The sequence below is a fragment of the Lepidochelys kempii genome, chromosome 19 (assembly GCF_965140285.1).
Source record: "Lepidochelys kempii isolate rLepKem1 chromosome 19, rLepKem1.hap1, whole genome shotgun sequence".
Taxonomy (NCBI): Eukaryota; Metazoa; Chordata; order Testudines; family Cheloniidae; genus Lepidochelys; species Lepidochelys kempii.
In genome coordinates this window covers 18,816,505-18,838,225 of record NC_136398.1, presented here as the reverse complement: position 1 = coordinate 18,838,225, position 21,721 = coordinate 18,816,505, and the positions used below count along the sequence as shown (strand labels likewise).

The 21,721-nt window shown below is 50.7% G+C and overlaps 1 protein-coding gene across 2 annotated transcripts in view; it reads right to left on the bottom strand.

The window, feature by feature from the left end:
• Window positions 1-21,618, bottom strand: part of SMPDL3B (sphingomyelin phosphodiesterase acid like 3B) — a 34,825-nt gene extending 13,207 nt beyond the window's left edge. Inside the window, exons 1-5 of one of the 2 annotated variants that reach the window (XM_073317493.2) lie at window positions 20,227-21,618; window positions 8,195-8,408; window positions 4,209-4,306; window positions 1,246-1,389; window positions 162-334 (exon numbers count right to left, since the gene is read on the bottom strand). In XM_073317493.2, coding sequence (XP_073173594.1) covers window positions 162-334; window positions 1,246-1,389; window positions 4,209-4,306; window positions 8,195-8,283 — 504 coding nt within the window. In that variant the 5' untranslated portion in view covers window positions 8,284-8,408; window positions 20,227-21,618. Of the gene's footprint in view, window positions 1-161; window positions 335-1,245; window positions 1,390-4,208; window positions 4,307-8,194; window positions 8,409-16,223; window positions 16,383-20,226 lie in introns of those variants that run through there. The other variant, XM_073317492.2, reaches the window with a different exon arrangement.
• Between the last annotated feature and the right edge of the window lie 103 nt (window positions 21,619-21,721).

The window sequence follows — 21,721 nt, the reverse complement described above, 5'->3', positions numbered from 1 at the left end:
CTACAACAGGAAAGAGCCGGGCTGAGTACAGACTGAGTGCGTGCGCCCAAGCAGAGTAGAGGCTCTCCAGGGTTTCTAGACTAAGGAGGAGCTCAGCAGCAGAAGGGGCTTCCAGGAGGGACATTCCAGGGTGGGAGAAGTCAAGAAGAAAACAGTTTTACCATTTCTTCTGCTTTTGACGCATTGGTCAGCACATCTTCCAGCCACTGGAACTGCCCACTAGGGTCCTCCAAGCCAGCTGTCTGATTATTGCTATCATAGTACAGATTGGTGTTGAGGACAATCATTCGTCCTTTGGTATTGGGACCAAGCAGCTTCTTGCTGTAGAAAGCACCTGCAAAACACAACCAGCAGGAGACGGACCTGATGGTACAACATTTGCTGGCTTTTGTGCCCCAAATTCCCCTCCTGTTTCTACCTCAGGTTCAGCTCCATGGTGATAGCTATGATGGGAGCCCTAGTCTGGGCACGGCTGCCAGCACATTGAACACCATGTGCTGTGGATCTGATCTGAGCAGGGTTAGTGGATGATGGTTAGCAGACCAGAAGCTTCCTAGAGCCCTGCCTGCAACAGTGCTCCCAGAGCTGCTTCCAGCCATGCAGCTGAAGTGCTGGTCATGCAATGATGGGAAAGGTTTTATGAAGAAGCTCAAAGTGGCCCAGCACACCGCTCTCCTGCATGTCTGGGAGTTTGTAAATGCATCCTTTGTTCCTGTTCAAGGAGGACACGTTCATCTGGAGTAAAATTATTTCAGGGCAGTCTATGGCTCTAGTGTAACCAGCACTTCCACCCATGGCTGCCTATGTCAGACCAGGATTAAGGGAGGCTCTGAGTGGTGATCTGCGCAAGTCAGTCCAGGAGCTGGAGAGACAGCAAGAACCACGGGCTCTGTCTGAGTCCCACAGCCTCAGACCCTCATATTCATTACAGCCCAGTCCTACATCTTCTGTACTATAAGGGACACTCCTAGGCCACCCTTCTCGTGCAACTGTGAGAAAGCAGGAGAGATTGAGGTACAAGGAACCATCTTTCCTTTTCTCATGTGTAAGTGAATTCAGAGCTGGTGAGTGGCACCAGGTTGGCAGCCTATTGCTAGGGCCCTTCCTCTAGCTGCAGATATGCCCAAAACTGCCCTATCTGTAGAGGGCAGCATTGCATGGGCAGCATGTCACTGGGGATTCCTCCGCCTTCTTCCCCCAGCAGTGCAGACAGCGGGAGCTAGCCGTGCCGGATGACGGGCATGCCTGCTTTGAATGCCGGGATGGAGGCGCTGCCGAGCCATGAGCGCCACAGTTCTGCTGTGGCGTTGTAGATCCTGTGCGTCTCAGCTGGGAACTGGTTCTTGGGATGGAAGTCATGATTGCCCATCGCAGGATAGACTTTAGTGCCTGGAGAAAATCAAGAGAAAACATGAAGGAACTTGTGGCCTGTTTTGGTGCTGGAGTGCAAGAGAGTTAAGGGAGAGGACAGAATGGCTCAGGGTAGGGCAAGAGGATATGGGGCCAGTCAATGCTAGGTCACCCCTTCGCAGGGCAGGAATGGCTGAATGACATTCCCATCCAACATGGTGGTCTCAGCCGAGGGGCTGGGGAACAAAAACGCTAATAGGCCCCTTGTGAGCAGCCTGAGGCCTGGACAGGGTTTGGAGTGAATTCCCCTCTCGTGCATGGAGACATCTGCACTGGGGACACCTGTGGTGTTCTGAACTGCTGCAGCTCCACCAAAATACCTGTAGCAAACCTAGGGAGAGAAACCCTGCCCCTCACCCCCGGACAGAGGGCCAACACGTCCCAGTGAGGGGCTATTTTGAGGGCTTTAAGTAGAGTCTAGGGAGGAATTGTGCAGGTCAGTCCTTGGGGAGGAGCTGTTTAGGGGAGCACTTGAGGAACTGCTTAAAGTCAGCACCTGGGGAGCCATTTATAGTGAGTGACTTAGAGTGAGCACAAAGGGGATAGGGAGTGCTTAGGGTGAGCACTCGGGGGGGAGGGGGGGAAGAGGATAGGACTGTTGGGTGAGCCCCCGGCGAGGAGCTGTTCAGGGCGAGCACTCGGGGGGCGGGGGGGAGACTGTCGGGTGAGCCCCCGGTGAGGAGCTGTTCAGGGTGGGCATTTGCAGGGACATGGAAGCTGCCAGTTTCCAGAGCCGCAGCCTGGCACCTTTTGCCAGCAGTGCAGTCAGCTGTGGGAAATGCTGACTGACTCCATGCTGTGCACATTTCACCCCTGCAGGAGCACTGGAGAGACACTCACTCAGGAGGGGGCCTTTTGCACTAGACCGCTTTCAGAGTAACAGCCATGTCAGTCTGTATCCCCAAAAAGAAAAGGAGTACTTGTGGCACCTTAGAGACGAACAAATTTATTTGAGCATGAGCTTTTGTGAGCTACAGCTCACTTCATCGGATGCATTCAGTGCAAAATACAGTGGGGAGATTTATATACACAGAGAACATGAAACAATGGGTGTTACCATACACACTGTAAGGAGAGTGATCAGGTAAGGTGAGCTATGACCAGCAGGGAGAGCCGGTGCGGGGGAGGGGGGAGACTTTTAGAGTGATAATCAAGGTGGGCCATTTCCAGCAGTTGACAAGAATGTCTGAGGAACAGTGGATGGGGGAGGGGGAGGGGGGGAGAAATAAACATGGGGAAATGAATGTTATAATTCTTGACGTCTGATTTGTGTCCATTTATTCTTTTACGTAGAGACTGTCCAGTTTGGCCAATGTACACGGCAGAGGGGCATTGCTGGCACATGATGGCATATACCACATTGGTAGATGTGCAGGTGAACAAGCCTCTGATAGTGTGGCTGATGTGATTAGACAGCAACCAACCTGAAGCAAATACTCACCAGCAACCACACACCACACAACAGAACCACTAACCCAGGACCGTATCCTTGCAACAAAGCCCGTTGCCAACTGTGTCCACATATCTATTCAGGGGACACCATCATAGGGCCTAATCACATCAGCCACACTATCAGAGGCTCGTTCACCTGCACATCCACCAATGTGATAGATGCCATCATGTGCCAGCAATGCCCCTCTGCCATGGACATTGGCCAAACTGGACAGTCTCTACGTAAAAGAATAAATGGACACAAAGCAGACGTCAAGAATTATAACATTCAAAAACCAGTCGGAGAACACTTCAATCTCTGTGGTCTCTCGATTACAGACCTAAAAGTGGCAATTCTTCAACAAAAAAAACTTCAAAAAACAGACTCCAACGAGAGACTGCTGAATTGGAATTAATTTGCAAACTGGACACCATTAACTTAGGCTTGAATAAAGACTGGAAGTAAAACTATTTCTCCATGTTTATTCTTCCCACCCCCCTCTCCCCCCCCCACCCCACCCCCCCCCCCCGTTCCTCACACGTTCTTGTCAACTGCTGGAAATGGCCCATCTTGATCACTACAAAAGGCTTTTGTTTTTTTCCTCTCCTGCTGGTAATAGCTCACCTTACCTGATCACTCTTGTTACAGTGTGTATGGCAACACCCATTGTTTCATGTTCTCCGTTTATATAAAATCTCCCCACTGTATTTTCCACTGCATGCATCTGATGAAGTGAGCTGTAGCCCACAAAAGCTTATGCTCAAATAAATTTGTTAGTCTCTAAGGTGCCACAAGTCCTCCTTTCCTTTTGCACTAGGTTTCTCAAGTGGGCAGCCGTGGCCCCTCCGAGGAATGATCCACGTTTGGTTTTCCAGAGACACAGTTCAATTATGGGCTTGATGTACTTTGCTGGGGCATTCCAGTGCTAGGCCAGCATCTCTCCACTGATCTGGTGGGTCCAGCCCCAGTGTTGGGATAATTTCTTCTCCCCATTGCTGAGATGTTCAAGCAGGAGAGGAGGTTTCCAATGGTTTTTTTCACCATGAATTATTCAAAGGCTGCTGCTATTCCAAACTTCCCCCTTGCAGTGTGTTGCCCCTTCAAGAGTGAAGCTAATCAGAGACCATAAGGGTGTTCTGGACCCCCTCCACCCCTCCCAGGCGTAGAGTTTATAAATCATAGGAAGGGGGACAAATATTCCCTCATATCCCAAGTGTGCTAGATTTCTTGACCCCTTAGATGGCTGCCCCTTCTCTAGATCTGCCATCTCTATCTGGCTGAGCTGGTCTTTCCTGCCAGTGGGATGCTGGGTCAGATATTCTCTGCACTGCCACCTTCTTGGTTTGTCAGCTCAGGTGAATCGTACCTGGAAACGCCCGTTTTATCAGAGCAGTCAAATTGGCAATTATTTCCAGCACTGCTTCTTCTCCAAGTTTCTCATTGGGGACATGAGGGGTATCGTCACTGGAAAACAGCACAAACATCACATGCAGCTAGCAGTCTGAAAGGGAAGAGTCTGTATGCAGAGTTGTGATAACCATGTCAGTCCCAGGATACTAGAGAGTCAAGGTGAATAGGTGTAAAAGCTACTTCCTCACTCACCTTGTCTCAGGGAAGCACCTGCACACACAATAGTAAAGGCAGCCTGTAGGTAACTTACGCCTAGCATGGGGATGTGATTTCACGTGAACATTTGGGGAACTGTTCAGGGCAAGAGTCTGTTCCATTTTGTTCAGCTTTTTCTTTTTACATTAGAAATCTGGGTCTGGCTATACTCTGTTGTTTCTGGAAGATGCCATGAGGTTATGAGTTACACATACCAAGAGAATAAATCCTGATTAACTGAGGGGAAATAAAGCTCTTTGTTTGTAACGCACCTGCCTGCCTGCACAGCTGGAGAAAAGCCCATTTGTTAGAGATGCAAACTCCCACCTCTTTAATCAAGGGCTCCCAACTCTGCTCTCTGGGTGCTCCAAGAAGGACCTCCAGCAGAACCGGAGAGCAGACATGACATTCCCCATATGTCATAGAATCATAGAATATCAGGGTTGGAAGGGACCTCAGGAGGTCATCTAGTCCAACCCCCTGCTCAAAAGCAGGACCCATACCCAATTAAATCTCCCAGCCAGGGCTTTGTCAAGCCTGACCTTAAAAACGTCTAAGGAAGGAGATTCCACCACCTCCCTAGGCAAGTGTTTCACCACCCTCCTAGTGAAAAAGTTTTTCCTAATATCCAACCTGAACCTCCCCCACTGCAACTTGAGACCATTACTCCTTGTCCTGTCCTCTTCCACCACTGAGAATAGTCTAGAACTATCCTCTCTGGAACCACCTCTCAGGTAGTTGAAAGCAGCTATCAAATCCCCCCTCATTCTTCTCTTCTGCAGACTAAACAATCCCAGTTCCCTCAGCCTCTCCTCATAACTCATGTGTTCCAGACCCCTAATCATTTTTGTTGCCCTTCGCTGGACTCTCTCCAATTTTTCCACATCCTTCTTGTAGTGTGGAGCCCAAAACTGGACACAGTACTCCAGATGAGGCCTCTCCAATGTCGAATAGAGGGGGACGATCACGTCCCTCGATAGGCTCGCTATGCCCCTACTTATACATCCCAAAATGCCATTGGCCTTCTTGGCAACAAGGGCACACTGCTGGCTCATATCCAGCTTCTCGTCCACTGTCACCCCTAGGTCCTTTTCCACAGAACTGCTGCCTAGCCATTCGGTCCCTAGTCTGTAGCGGTGCATTGGGTTCTTCCGTCCTAAGTGCAGGACCCTGCACTTATCCTTATTGAACCTCATCAGATTTCTTTTGGCCCAATCCTCCAATTTGTCTAGGTCCCTCTGTATCCTATCCCTGCCCTCCAGCATATCTACCACTCCTCCCAGTTTAGTATCATCCGCAAATTTGCTGAGAGTGCAATCCACACCATCCTCCAGATCATTTATGAAGATATTGAACAAAACCGGCCCCAGGACTGACCCCTGGGGTAGTCCACTTGATACCGGCTGCCAACTAGACATGGAGCCATTGATCACTACCCGTTGAGCCCGACAATCTAGCCAACTTTCTACCCACCTTATGGTGCATTCATCCAGCCCATACTTCTTTAACTTGCTGACAAGAATACTGTGGGAAACCGTGTCAAAAGCTTTGCTAAAGTCAAGAAACAATACATCCACTGCTTTCCCTTCATCCACAGAACCAGTAATCTCATCATAGAAGGCGATTAGATTAGTCAGGCATGACCTTCCCTTGGTGAATCCATGTCAAACAGCCCCTTTTCAAACCAAGTCTCCCAGACTCTTCTTTAGTGTCATACCAAGGGGCACAAAGCTGTTTGCAAACCCTTCTTCTGGTGCCTTGAACAGTGCACAGCTCTGCGTCCAATGACTCTGCTAACGGCATCGGGCCAGGAGAGCGAGTGCAGCCTAGGGGCTGTCAGTCATGGTGCCCACTGCGTGACCGCTGTGGGACTGCCTGTGTGCAGAAGGGACTCCTGGCCTGAGGTGCAGGGGTCTGGTTATGATTTGTGGCGGGGTACTAGTCGGACTCCGCCAGCAGCAGGTTCCTGAGTTGTTAGGTAACTAGATTAACTCCTTCGTGCTCTGTAACGATTGGTCAATTGTTAATACGTACACTGTATATGTTACCAGTTCTCTGGTGCTATCTGGCCAGGAGATATCTGCTAGCCAGGCTGCCCCACTGTGACTCTGCCTGACCCACACAGCTCCAGTGTGGATGGGTTCACTTCTAGAATAAAGGCTATTGTTTAAATACCCACCGAAGGCTCCAGAATTAGTTATCTCGAACCAGAGGAACCTGCAAAGGAGCACTCCTTCCTGCCTGAGAAGAAGTGTCTGACAGCAACACATGCCTTACTCCTAGGTAGTTGAAATGTCCCCAATGATACACAAGGGAGAACTTGGGAAAGGCTGGCCATATTTAGCAGCTTCTTCATTAGTGAGGACAGCAACTTCTGCTTCTTTATCCTTGTCTCCCCTATATTGCGCATGCAGCTGCTGCAGCAGCTTGGGAGCAAGGCCACATATCTCCTCTGTCTTGGGATGCTGCTGCCCTTGCTCCCCAGCTCAGCCCAGGTCTCACATTGCAAGCATGTCCAAATCCCAAGTGGATACTGTAGCAGGACCCCAGAATAGCCTCCAAATACAGTTTTGAGGTTCACTCTTCCCTAACCATTGTCCCAGCCCAGCCTGTACCTTCTACCAACACTGCTGGGAGCTCTGGACTCCTGAGGCATGCTGCAGGAATGGCCATTCTACAAATAATTAGGAGAAATAAATGGATAAGCAGTGTCTTTTTCTTAAAGCCCCAGCTTCTGGAGTCTTGTGATTATGTGGGAATCTCCATTTTCAGTTCTTTAACACAGAAGTTTCTAGCTCTCATGGCTATGGACCCCTCAACGACCGATTGCATCTAACTCTCCCTCTCCCCCCAACTTTATCATCTTTTAAATCTCATTATTTTAAAGCCAGTTTCATGATTTAAATGGGGTTGACTCATTATGCCACTGTGCAAGACATCTGGGATTCTGTGTGCAGCTCTGGACAGCCACACTCAAGAAAGAAATATGGGTTTAAGAACCCGGAACAGGAGCAGAGAAGGGCTACTAGGATGATCAGGCAAATGGAGAGCCTGTGTTACAACAAGAGACTAGAAGAGCTTGGCTTGTTTAACCTAGCAAAATGAAGGCTGAAAGGGATCCGTACTGCTCTCTAGAAATACATTAGGGGGTAAATGCCAGGGAGGGAGAAGGGCCCAAAAGGTATTTAGGTGGCTAACACCCACTGCAAGTTAGGTGTTTAAATGCCTTTGAGGATCTGGTCCAAGAGCTATTTGAGCTAGAAGACAATGTTGGAACAACAAATGGGTATAAATTGGTCATGAATAAATTTAGGCTGGAAATTGGAAGACGGTTTCTAAACATTACAGGAATGAGGGTCTGGAACAGCCTCCCAATAGGAGCAGAGAGAGCGAGAAACCTTACTAGTTTGAAGAGGGAGCTTGATAAGTTTATGAACGGGATGATATGATGATAGAAGGAGACTAGATCTGATGAGCTGGAGGTCCCTTCCTGGCCTGTGTTCCTATAATTTGGGAGCACTTGAGACTGGCAATAGTGGATCAGATTCCTCTGTAACTGAGTGGGGGCTCTCTCTGCAGCCACACATTTGCTAATTGCAGAGTAGCAGCTATTACCCGAAGGTGCTCATGTGCACTGTGAGTAGAATTCAACGTGTTTCTGCACATGACACCTAATCACAACATTCATAGGGCATGATCACATGATAAGTCCTATCTTTCACTGCTATGCATGGATGGACTCCTTACCCAGTCCAAAGGATGAAGTCTGGATCAGGCAGGATCTCCTTCATGGCATAAATGGAGGAGTTTATGAGAATCCAAGGAGAATCACACATGTAATTTCCCCATGTGCCTGCATCGGACACTGGCTGGGAGCCAGCAGACGGACACACCTGGAGAGGGTCTGTTGCCACGCTGTATTCTGGGTCCAAATGGAGGTCTGTGATATGCCAAAAGTGACCTGCCAAAGACAGAACAAACACCACCATGCAGTGCAATCAAACACCGGAAGTAGCTGTGCCAGCTGGGAAGCCATGAGGTCAGAGAGCGTTATACAGCTAGATTTCGATTGGAATCATTCCCTTTGCAGATACTGGTATTCCCAAACCAGCGTCCATGTGGGAAGTTTACTGACATAACTTCCAAGCCCGCAGTAGAGGCTCAGTGGGGAGGGCTCTGGCCTGGGAGTTGGGAGACCTGTCTGCAATTCCCTCCTCTGCCACAGACTTCCTGTGCGACCTGGGGTAAGTCACGTAGTCTCTCCAAGCCTCAGTTCCCATCTGTAACAAGGGGATAATAGCAGTGACCTGTGTCCCGGGGGTAAATACAGTACAGAGTGTTAGGTATTCAGATACCTGGCCCCCATCAGTGCAGTAAGTACCATAGACAGACAAGATAATACTATACAGCACGGTCCAAACACACACTGCTGGGCAGTGCAATTCAAACTAACCACTCAGTGCACACAGCTGCAGAGACTGAGGGTCTGTTAGAGCTAACAAGACAATGTACCTGCAGTGGGTGGACAATCCCTGACCTAGGTAATCCCTACCTGAAAGTTAAACATGCCTTGTGTCTTCAATAAACTCAGCAGTGCTGCATCATGAGAGGGTTGGGGGCTTCTACTTCCACCATAAGACCCCATACTACAGTCAAGCAAATGATTAATAGAATTATTATCAGTGTGATGGTTTCCAAAAGCAGACCCCAGCATGTGGCCACACTACCCTAGTAGAACCCCTGGCCAAGCCAGAGTGCAGAACTTGGATTTTGGGCAGCTAAATCTCAGCTGGGGTTAAAGCACGGCTAGGGTCAGAATCAAAGCAAGGAGCCTGCCTGAACTGAGCAATCTGGAAGAGGGAGAGATGGGGGTTGCTCCCCAGGACAGAAAAGCTGCCCTGTGGACATCTCCCTGTTGTTGCTTGGTGTCTGCAGGAGAGGCTTTGCTGAATGGTGCTGTGTTGGTGGAACAAGCCCTCGGTCAGTGGGAGACCCAGAGAGGATTTGGGGTTTTCTTAACTGCAGCCTCCTGTGCAGTGCCTTCGCCCCTTCTTCGGGGGCAGTGCAGACCTGGCAAACCCTCTGCACCGGCGCTGCGGGGGAGCCTCCTGCAGACGGAGCTCGGGGGCTGTTAGTCACCACTGCTCTGGGCAGATGGCACAGCCATCCTGGCAGCGCAGCAGCGGGAGATCTCTAAAGGTGCTGTCACAGACGCTGTCAAGCTGGCAGCGTTTCGGCTGGGCCCTTCCCCTGGAAGGGCTGCCCTGGGTTCTGCAAGGGTGAGTGAACGGTTTCTTTAAAATCTGCAGCAAGACAAGGGCAAGGAAGTTTTCAGGCAGGAGCTGCCTGCTGAAGCAGGAACAGACAGATGCCAGGCAACTGCAGGGAGATGATGGTTGTCCTTACGCTAATCAAGTTCCTTGTTTAGTGCTGGAGGAAAGTGACTCCTCCTGCGATTCTTTATTGTGTTCTCTGCACATAGGGGTTCTGGGGAAGCCAGCACTTTCCAAGCTGAAGCTCTTTGCTCCACAATGCTTTTTGACCCCGTGGCCGCATCCACCTTCTGCTGCCAGGACCCCATCCCCCAGTGGAATCCACAAAGGAGCAGCTGCAGTTTAGTGGAGTGGGAGAATGGAGGAGCAGGCCATAGAGCCAGCAATCCCCTTTCTATGGGCCCCCTTCTGGTTTTTGCTCCTCTTGGTTGTAGCAGTGAAGCGGAGCCCCTGCCCTCCATTTACAAAACATTAGCCTGGCCTGGCTGTCTGCTGAGTAGCATTTCAGGGGAAGAGTTTAGTTCTGACTTGATCTTCTCTCTGAGGGGAGCCATTTCCCTGACTCCCTGAGCTCTTGCAGCAGCTGAGCACTTGTTTACTCTACGCACGCACAAGAACCCCATTCCCAGACTAGTATCTGGAAAGGACTGAGCTCTGGTTTAAGTCATACTGCAGATGGCAAGTGAGTTCTGGGCTCCATCAGCTACAGGTGAGCTTTTGACTGACCCTGCCTCTATTCAGAAAGGATGGGCTCCATCTAAACCAAAACAGGACCAGACTGGTGGCATATAAAATGGAAAAGGTCATAGACGTGTGTTTAAACTAAGGGCTGGGGGAAAGCTAGCGAGTGTGGAGAAGCACATGGTTCAGACAGAGACATCCCTTAGGGGAGGTTTTATTAAAGGGGATTCTCTACATCCTCGCAAAGAGAGGATAGAAGTTGATAAAGTACAGGTAGGAACTGAAAAAAGTCCCATCGCTACATCACATAAAGGCAGACAACGTAAGACTGACAAATCTTGTAAGTGCTTGTCTACAGATACAAGAAGTTTAAATACTATGATGAGTGCACTTGAGTGCCTGGCATTAAATGAGGATATGGATATAATAGGTATTACAGAAACTTTGGTGGAATGCTGATAATCAATGGGACACAGTAACACCAGGGTACAAAACATATCGGAATGACAGAGTAAGTCATGCTGGTGAGGGAGTGGCACTATATGTGAAAGAAAGCGTACAGTCAATATAGTCAAAATCTTAGATGTATCAGTGGGGCCACTAGACAAAGAAGCACTCAGGGAAGACTAGGCCATTGCGGATGAAGCTAAATGAATTCTTTGCATCGATCTTCACTGCAGAGAGTCTCACACCTGAGCCGTTCTTTTTAGGTGACAAATCTGAGGAACTGTCCTTGATTGCGGTGTCAATAGAGGAGGTTTGGGTACAAATTGATAAACAGTAATAAGTCACCAGGACCAGATGTATTCACCCAAGGGTTCTGAAGGAACTCAGATATGAAATTGCAGAGCTATCAGGGCCAGCTCTAGGTTTTTTGCCGCCCCAAGCTCCGAGAGCACAACTGCCCAAGGGTGGCCGGACGCCGCCCCTGGAATTGTGCCTCCCCAAGCACGTGCTTGCTTTGCTGGTGCCTAGAGCCGGTCCTGAGAACTGCTAACTGTGGTATGTAACCGACACTTAAATTGGCCTCTGGAGACTGGAGAATAGCTAATTAAGGCTGATTTTTAAAAGGGCTCCAGAGGCAACCTGGCAATTACAGGCCAGGAAGCCTAGCTTCAGTACCAGGTAGATTGGTTGAAATTATTGTAAAGAACAGAATGATCAGACATATAGATGAACACGATTTGTTGGTAAAGAGTCAACATGACTTTTGTAAATGGAAATCATGCCTCAGTCTATTTGAATTCTTTGAACTGACCAGAAAACAGGGATAAGGGTGATCCAGTGGATACTGTGTATTTGGACTTTCAAAAAGCCTTTGATGATATCCCATGACTCCTTACTTTGCCCAAGAGCCTTTGGCAGGGGACAAGAGGGAAGGCAATCTCATGGATCATAACTGGTTACAAACAAAGCTGAACCAAACAGTGGGAATAAATGGTCAGTTTTCATAGCAGAGAGAGGTAAATACCAGGGTCCCCCAGTGATCTGTCCTGGGACCTGTGCTGTTCAACATGTTCATAAATGATCTGGAAAAGGGGTAAACAGTGAGGTGGCAAGGTTGCAGCTGATACCAAATTACTCAAAATTGTTAAATCCAAAGTAGACTGTGAAGATTTACGAAGAAATCTCACAAAAGTGGGTAACCAGGGAAGGAAATGGCAGATTTAATTCAGTGTTGATAAATGAAAAGTAAGAATGCACAATGGAAAATGTAATCCCAGCTATACATACAAAACAATGGGGTCTAAATTAGCTGTTACCACTCAAGAAAGAGATCTTAACGTCATCATGAATAGTTCTCTGAAAACATCTGCTCAATAGGCTGTGGCAGTCAAAAAAAGCTAACAGAAAGTGAGGAACCATTAGGAAAGGGATAGAAAATAAGACAGAAAATATCATAATGCCAATATATAAATCAGTGGTATGCCCACATCTTGAATACTGCATGCAGTTCTGGTCAGCCCCATCTCAAAAAAAAAAAAAAAAAGGATAGATTAGAACTGGAAAAGATACAGAGAAAGGCAACAAAACATCATAAGGGCTGTGTAACAGCTTCCACATGAAAAGAGATTAAAAAGACGGGGACTGTCCAGCTTGGGAAAGAGACGACAGAGGGGAGAAAAGACAGGGGTCTATACAATCATGACTGGGGCGGAGAAAGTGAATAAGGAAGCGTTATTTATCCCTTCACATTAAATAACATAGGATATGACCCAGTGATCACCCAGTGAAATTAACAGGCAGCAGGTTTAAAACAAACAAAAGCAAGTACTTCACAGAGTGCACTGTCAACCTGGGAAACTTGTTGCCAAGGGGATGTTGTGAAGGCCAAAAGTATAACCGGCTTCTAAAAAGAATGAGAGAAGTTCATGAAGGATAAGTCCATCGATATCTATTATCCAAGATGGTCAGGGACATAGCCCCATGCTGTGGGTGTCCCTAAGCCTCTGACTGCCAGATGCTGGGAGTGGACACCACGGGACGGATCACTCGATAAATTGCCCTGTTCTGTTCACTCTCCCTGAAGCATGGCTCTGGCCACCGTCGGAAGATAGGCTACTGAGCTATGTGGACCAGTGGTTGGACCCAGTATGGCCGTTCTTATGAGATTCCAATGTCCCAGCAGCAGCAGAGTCCCCAGAGTTCTGGTGTACAGTATTTCCAGGGTGGCTGACAGGCTGGAGCAGGGCTGACTGTGACATGTTTCTCTGTTGGTAGCACATCCATCACCCAGCAGGTTAAGGCCTGTAGTTCGGTGCTCCTCCTTTCCCTAAAGGTTCCCCAGTTCCAAATAAACATAAACCCCTCCTCTAAACACCATCATCTCACCCACACATTGAGAACTTGCAGTGCTGCCTGTCTAACCGGCCCTATGAGTGGAAGTGGAAGCATTTCAGAGAAAAGAAAAGGAGTACTTGTGGCACCTTAGAGACTAACCAAGTGAGTTGTAACTCACGAAAGCTCATGCTCAAATAAATTGGTTAGTCTCTAAGGTGCCACAAGTACTCCTTTTCTTTTTGCGAATACAGACTAACACGGCTGTTACTCTGAAACCTGTCATTTCAGAGAATACCACTAGGGAAGTCCTGGACTTCAATCTCCTTCCTAGCAGCCTAAATTTGGCCTCCAGGACCTTTCTCCTATGGTACCTACATGTCATGACCACTGGCTCCTCCCCAGCACTGCACATAAGTCTATCTAGATGTCTCAAGAATCTTCAAGCTTTGCATCTAGCAGGGAATTCACCATGCGGTTCTCCTGGTCATCCAAACACAACTATCTGTATTTCTAATAACTGGATTCCCCACTACTATTACTTGTCTCTTCCTAATAAGTGGGGTCCCCTCCCCCAGAGGGGTATCCTCAGTGTGAGAGAACAGCAGGACATCATCTAGAAAGAGGCTGCTCAGGGCAAATTTCTGGCCTGTCTCACTCAGATTTGCTGGGGGGGGGGAGATGACCCCCAATTCAGTGAACTTGTTCAGCAACAGGGCAGGATACAAGCAGAGTGTTTCTCAAGCACTAGGAGCCGGCCCTGGCTGAGAAACCTGGCCATGCGCCATGGACTTGTGTCCGGGATCTGTGCATGATGCAAGTTGTGGGGAAGTGCTCTCTGCTCCCCACTGGAGCTGCAGTGCTGAATGTGCAGCTGGAATGGGTCAGGGATCCTTGACTTCACTGCAACCACGCAGGGGGCCTCACACTTGGAAGGGCAGAATTTTAGCACAAGGAGCATTGCCTCCTTTAAAGCTCCAACTGTGAGGTGCATTTAATACAGCTATAGATTACAAACAAGCACTCTCAGGGAGGCCATAGCCAGTGGTGAGCTGGAGCCGGTGCGCTGGAACCAGTTGTTAAATTTAGAAGCCCTTTTAGAACCGCGGGGGACAACCAGTTCTAAAAGGGCTTCTAAATGTAACAACCAGCCAAAAGTGGCGCCTTGGGCGCCGACCCCGTGGGTGCTCCGGGGCTGGAGCACCCATGGGGAGAATTTGGTGGGTGCAGAGCACCCACCGGCAGGTCCCCGCCCCACCCCCGGCCCCAGCTCACCTCTGCTCCGCTTGCACCCCTGAGTTACGCTCCACCCCGCTCTGCTTCTCCGCCCCCCCCCCACCGCTTCCCGCGAATCAGCTGTTGGCGCGGGAAGCCGGGGGGCTGAGAAGCAGGGGGCGGCTTCGCGCTCAGGCCCAGGGAGGCGGAGGGGAGCTGGGGAGAAGGGGGCGAGGAGGGTCACCTGCGCCGCAGCAGCTAACCTTGGGCGGGGGGTGCAGGGGAACCGCTCCCCGCCCCAGCTCACCTCCGCCACCCTGGGCCTGAGCGCGAAGCCGCCGCCTGCTTCTCAGCCCTCCCAGGCTTCCTGCCGAACAGCTGATTCGCGGGAAGGCGGAGAAGCAGAGCAGGGCGGTGGGTTCAGGGCAGGAGGCGGAGCGGAGGTGAGCTGGGGCTGGGCGCGGGGAGCTGCCGGTGGGGGCTCTGCACCCACCAAATTTTCCCCGTGGGTGCTCCAGCCCTGGAGGTCCCAGAGAGCTGGCGCCTAAGGCGCCACTTTTGATGTGATCAGTGGGGGGAGCGGCCGCTCCCCCTGCTCCCCCCCAGCTACGCTATCCCACCTCTAGGAACCAGAGGAACCTGCCGGACGCTTCCTGGGAGCCGCCCCAGGTAAGCACCGCCGGGACTCCCCACCTCGCCCCCCGGCAGGTCCCTCGGGCTCTTAGGGGCAGGGCGGGGTGGGCACCCACTACGGTGGCCCACAAGACCCTCCTGCCCGGTTCTGGGGGCAGTCAGGGGACAGGGGTAGATGGGGCAGGGGTTCTGGGAGGGGGGAGCCGTCAAGGAATGTAGGGGGTTAGATGGGGCAGGAGTCCCGGGGGGCGGGGGCGGGCCACGACCCCCTCGTGGGGTGAGAAGGGAGCCGGTTGTTAAGATTTTGGCAGCTCATCACTGGCCATAGCAATTCAGAGCAGTCCCATAACCACACACAGCTATACACCTCGCCATCCCTTCCCCCACCCTAACCCCGTCTCTTGAGTTACGACGACACTTGGATTTCACATTCCTCAGGGCAGAGTGCGTGTCTGTTATCGGCTGGAGTCGACATATGGTGCCTAAACCCAACCCAATTAAAGGAACACTGTTAGCTTGCAGTCTAATTACTGAGTTAGGTTGTTCCAGGCCTCTCCCCCAGCCCCAAGGACCCTGCCAATAGCTTGTTTGTTTTTAAAACAATCTTTTTTCAATCTCATTTTCCTGTTTTTTTAAATATTCTCTCCCTTATTGCCCAGTGAAAAACACACACACACATACACACACACAAAACCAGCTGCCTTAGCCACCAGCCCCACTATGCTACCAAATAGACCACATGAACAAACTGGACAGAGAAGGCCTTTGCCCCCTAATCTCTGTCACTTTGGGGGTAACTTGGGGGTTGCTCGGATAGTAGATACACAGGGAACAAGTACAGAAGTGTGCCTTTTCTTAAGTTTGACATGTTTTTCCAGTAACAGGGGCAGGGCCCAGCTCTCTGCCATCCTGCCTAGCCCAATGCTTTCTGCCTGTGCCTCGAAGCAGGGGACGTCTCAACACAATCTTATGTCAGTGGCCAGATGGAAATAAACCTCATGAATGCAAAGAGAGCCAGCCATGCACTGCCCCAGAAGCCGTGGGTATGTTCATATCTTGCAGCCTATTTAAAGAGATGTGAGCAAGCCAAGTTTAGTTTAGAAATCATGTTATGGCAAAGCTCCCCTTGGAAGAAGCAGGCTTTCCCCCAGTCTAGAGCAACCAGGCGGCCACAGGAAGCTCAAGGAGGCTGTTACCTTGGACGGTGGCAGCAGTCACAATCCTACAGCACATTAGAAGCAGCAAGAATCTCCAGGAATCCATCTGGGACAAAGAGCTCTGCCAGCTGCTTCTGCTTCTGACTAATTACCCACTTCGCTGCAGAGAAGAGAACCAATCCCAGGACGTTGTTACCTCACCTGACTCTGTGGCAATGTGTGAAGTGGGAGCAACTTCAGCTTGCCTCAAGAAAGACGTTCTCAGCCAATGGCGGGTCACTTGCAATCAAGTCTGGGCACTGCTGCTGCTGGGAGTCCATGCAGGGAGAGGGGAGCTGTTTGATCATGTTTAACTGAACGCTCACTTTGCTCTATTTCCTCCTAGTATGTTAGCTACCCCCTTGCGGACATTCACCAGAGAGGCTGTAGCACCCACACAGGGACAGAGGAGTGGTGGCTTGCATTGCCCCACTCAGCAGCTTATAGGGGGCCAATTCAATCCCTGGCATAGGCAAGGGTGAACTACAGTATTCTCCCACAGTACTCTTCCCAGCAAGTTGAAGAAGTATGGGCTGGATGAATGGACTATAAGGTGGATAGAAAGCTGGCTAGATTGTCAAGCTCAATGGGTAGTGATCAATGGCTCCATGTCTAGTTGGCTTCCGGTATCAAGTGGAGTGCCCCAGGGGTCGGTCCTGGGGCCAGTTTTGTTCAATATCTTCATAAATGATCTGGAGGGTGGTGTGGATTGCACCCTCAGCAAGTTTGCAGATGACACTAAACTGGGAGGAGAGGTAGATACGCTGGAGGGCAGGGATAGGATACAGAGGGACCTAGACAAATTGGAGGATTGGGCCAAAAGAAATCTGATGAGGTTCAACAAGGACAAGTGCAGAGTCCTGCACTTAGGACGGAAGAATCCAATGCACCGCTACAGACTACGGACTGAATGGCTCGGCAGCAGTTCTGCAGAAAAGGACCTAGGGGTGACAGTGGACGAGAAGCTGGATATGAGTCAACAGCATGCCCTTGTTGACAAGAAGGCCAATGGCATTTTGGGATGTATAAGTAGGGGCATTGCCAGCAGATCAAGGGATGTGATCGTTCCCCTCTATTTGACATTGGTGAGGCCTCATCTGGAGTACTGTGTCCAGTTTTGGGCCCCACACTGCAAGAAGGATGTGGAAAAATTGGAAAGAGTCCAGCGGAGGGCAACAAAAATGATTAGGGGTCTGGAACACATGACTTATGAGGAGAGGCTGAGGGAACTGGGGATGTTTAGTCTTCAGAAGAGAAGAATGAGGGGGGATTTGATAGCTGCTTTCAACTACCTGAAAGGGGGTTCCAAAGAGGATGGCTCTAGACTGTTCTCAGTGGTAGCAGATGATAGAACAAGGAGTAATGGTCTCAAGTTGCAGTGGGGGAGATTTAGGTTGGATATTAGGAAAAACTTTTTCACGACAAGGGTGGTGAAACACTGGAATGCGTTACCTAGGGAGGTGGTGGAATCTCCTTCCTTAGAAGTTTTTAAGGTCAGGCTTGACAAAGCCCTGGCTGGGGATTGGTCCTGCTTTGAGCAGGGGGTTGGACTAGATGACCTCCCGAGGTCCCTTCCAACCCTGATATTCTATGATTCTACAGGTGAACCTCTGAGCTGGTGGCATTCTCCAGGGAGGCCTCCTGGCCTCTTTTGGCTGCTTAAGTCAGCAAAAAGGAGGCACAGTGCAGGGGTGAATTCCCCTCTTGGGGTCTGAATATTTAGCTATCTCAAAGACCTACCTGCAGTGCAGATTTCAGGTGGCCTGTTTGCTCACCTGGTAGCCAGGCTCAGGACGCTTAGCTCTTCTCTTCCCTCACACACCACTCCCTTCCCACCTCATCACTTTTGTTGCTTTTCTCAGAATTTGTTCTACTTTCTTGGAACCCTTCTGGGGGCAGGTGCCTGGAACGGCATGCAGAGTTCAGGATGTTGTTGCTCCAGTCCTTCACAGAAAGGACATATCACCTCCTTGCTCCATTACATGACCCTTCTGTGCAGGTGACACCCAAAATCACAGGAGCTACCACACCACATTGCAAAGTCTTGCCTAGTTCACCGTGCACTCCTAGTCCAGGGCTCTCGCAGCTGGTCCTGCTTCCCAGTTTTCTCCCATCATTTGCCTGAAATATTTTTCCCCATACGTATGAGCTGTATTATTCCAAGTGGAGAGAAATAAATCAGCCAGCAGCCCTACCAAACCCACCACCTCATAGACTGTTCTGATAAATGGTGGGGGGGGTTTCACTTTTATGGACAGCCAGCCAGCCAATAGCTATAAAGTCCCTCTTAAAAAGAACAGGAGTACTTGTGGCACCTTAGCGACGAACACATTTATTAGACATAAGCTTTTGTGGGCTAAAATCGACTTCATTGGATACATAGAATGGAACATATAGTAAGATTATATATATATATACACACACACACATACAGAGAAGGTGGAAGTTGTCATACAAACTGTAAGAGACTAATTAATTAAGATGAGCTATTATCAGCACGAGAAAAAAACTTTCATAGTGATAATCAGGATGGCCCATTTAGACAGTTGACAAGGTGTGAGGATACTGAGCACAGGGAAATAGATTCAATATGTCTGCAGATACAGACTAACTCGGGCTGCTACTCTGAAAGTCCCTCTTAGTAGCTGTTCTCTCATTGCTCACCTGTAAAGGGTTAAAAAGTCTCACTGCAATGCATAGGAAAAAGGAAGGGAGTGGGCACCTGGCCAAAAGAGCCAATGGGAAGGCCAGAACTTTTTAAAATTGAAACAAGACTCCCCTTTTGTCTGTCTGGGGTTGTTCTCCTGGGGAGAGGCAGACAGGGTAGCTATGCTGTAAGAAGAAAAGGAATACTTGTGGCACCTTAGAGACTAACCAATTTATTTGAGCATAAGCTTTCGTGAGCTACAGCTCACTTCCTCAGATGCATACCGTGGAAACCGCAGCAGGCTTTATATATACACAGAGAATATGAAACAATACCTCCTCCCACCCCACTGTCCTGCTGGTAATAGCTTATCTAAAGTGATCATCAGGTGTGGTCAGGTATGAAAAATCATCAGTATCATGCCTAGAAACTACTCATTTAAAACCCCAGATATGTGAGTAGATCAGGAAATGTCTAGGAAGACACGATTATGTTTATTCCTTTTATTTTGTTTTGGCTTGTGGATTCCTCTGTGCTAACCCCAGGTACTTTTGTTTTGCTTGTAACCTTTAAGCTGGGCCTCAAGAAAGCTATTCTTGGTGCTTAATCCTTGTAGTTGCTCTTTTAAAATCTAGCAAGAGCGAGTTCCCAGATGTATTTTTTCTCTTTTCTTAATTAATAAAATTTACCTTTTTTAAGAACACAATTGGATTTTTGTGTCTTAAGAGGTTTGTGCACGTTGTTTAATTAGCTCGTGGCAACAGCTGATTTCTTTCTCAGCTCTTCCCCAGTGGGGGCTGTGTGAAAGGGCTTGAGGGTACCCCACGGGGAGGAATTCCCAAGTGCGCCTTTCTGGGTTCTCAAAAGGGGGTTTCTGCACTTGGGCGGTGGCAGCATCTACCAATCCAAGGTCAGAGAAAAGCTGTGACCTTGGGGGTTTAGTACAAGCCTGGAGTGGCCAGTATTAATTTTTAAAAAAAGAAAAGGAGTACTTGTGGCACCTTAGAGACTAACCAATTTATTTGAGCATAAGCTTTCGTGAGCTACAGCTCACTTCCTCAGATGCATACCGTGGAAACTGCAGCAGACTTTATATATACACAGAGAATATGAAACAATACCTCCTCCCACCCCACTGTCCTGCTGGTAATAGCTTATCTAAAGTGATCATCAGGTGGGCCATTTCCAGCACAAATCCAGGTTTTCTCACCCTCCACCCCCCCCACACAAATTCACTCTCCTGCTGGTGATAGCCCATCCAAAGTGACAACTCTTTACACAACGTGCATGATAATAAAGTTGGGCCATTTCCTGCACAAATCCAGGTTTTCCACCCCCATACACACACAAACTCACTCTCCTGCTGCCCTCTTCTGCACTCGAAGTGCCAGAGTGGGGAATCAGCCTCGACAGTCGCACTGGAGGGTCAGTCCACCTGCTGCCCGAGCACCATCCCCCATCTCCCGAGAACACTGTAGAGAGAAGGCCCGTTACTGGTTACACAGCCAGGCTACGCGCCCCCTGCCCTGAACCCTGCTCCCAAATAGCTACATTGAGCTCTCCATACAGCTCCAGCACCCGCTCATTGCCAGAATTGCCCCCAACAGCCCACTAGGAGTGGGGGAACGGCAGGAACTGACTGGGCACCATGGTGGGGTCTGGGGGATGTCCCCTTCCTCTGTACCCTGATCCAAATGGCTTCTGGGGCTGGATCCCAGAAGGAATTGTTGGGCCTGAGGCCCTCCAAATTCACAAGGGGATGGCATGGAGGGAAGCCCCAGGGAGCAGAGTAACTGCCCCCATATTGCTGAGCTGTGGTTCCAAACTCTCAACAGTTAGGCAGGGCATTGCTCCCAGGTGAGCCCCCAGGATGCAGTGCAGTGCTGCTGCTTCCCAGGGAAAAGTGGGTGCTCCCAGGGGATGCAGCAGGTGGGTGGGAGCTCCCAGGAATGGGGGTGCTCAGAGGGGCGCCCCCAGGATGAAGCGGGTGGATGGGTGGGGGCTCCTGGGGAATGGGGTGCACTCAGAGGGGAGCCCCCAGGAAGCGGCAAGAGGTGTTGGCTCCCGGGGAATGGGGGGGGTGCTCAGAAGGGCGTCCCCAGGACGCGGCGGGGGGGTGGGGCCCCTGGGGAATGGGGGGGTGCTCAGAGGGGCGCCCCCAGGACGCGGCGGGGCGTGGGGCCCCTGGGGAATTGGGGGGTGCTCAGAGGGGCGCCCCCAGGACGCGGCGGGGGGTGGGGCCCCCGGGGAATTGGGGGGTGCTCAGAGGGGTGCCGGCGGGGGGTTGTTGGCTCTCGAGGAATGGGGGGTGCTCAGAGGGGCGCCCCCAGGATAAAGCAGGTGGGTGGGTGGGGGCTCCTGGGGAATGGGGTGCACTCAGAGGGGGAGCCCCCAGGAAGCGGCAAGAGGTGTTGGCTCCCGGGGAATGGGGGGGTGCTCAGAGGGGCATCCCCAGGACGCGGCGGGGGGATGGGGGCTCCTGGGGAATGGGGGGTGCTCAGAGGGGCACCCCCAGGACACAGCAGGGGTGTGGGGGCCCTCAGGGAATGGGGGGTGCTCAGAGGGGCACCCCCAGGACACAGCGGGGGGGTGGGGGCCCTCAGGGAATGGGGGGTGCTCAGAGGGGCACCCCCAGGACACAGCGGGGGGGTGGGGGCCCTCAGGGAATGGGGGGTGCTCAGAGGGGCGCCCCCAGGACACAGCAGGGGGGTGGGGGCCCTCAGGGAATGGGGGGTGCTCAGAGGGGCACCCCCAGGACAGCAGGGGGGTGGGGGGCCCTCAGGGAATGGGGGGTGCTCAGAGGGGCGCCCCCAGGACACAGCTCAGAGGGTGGGGCTCCCGGGGGGGGGGA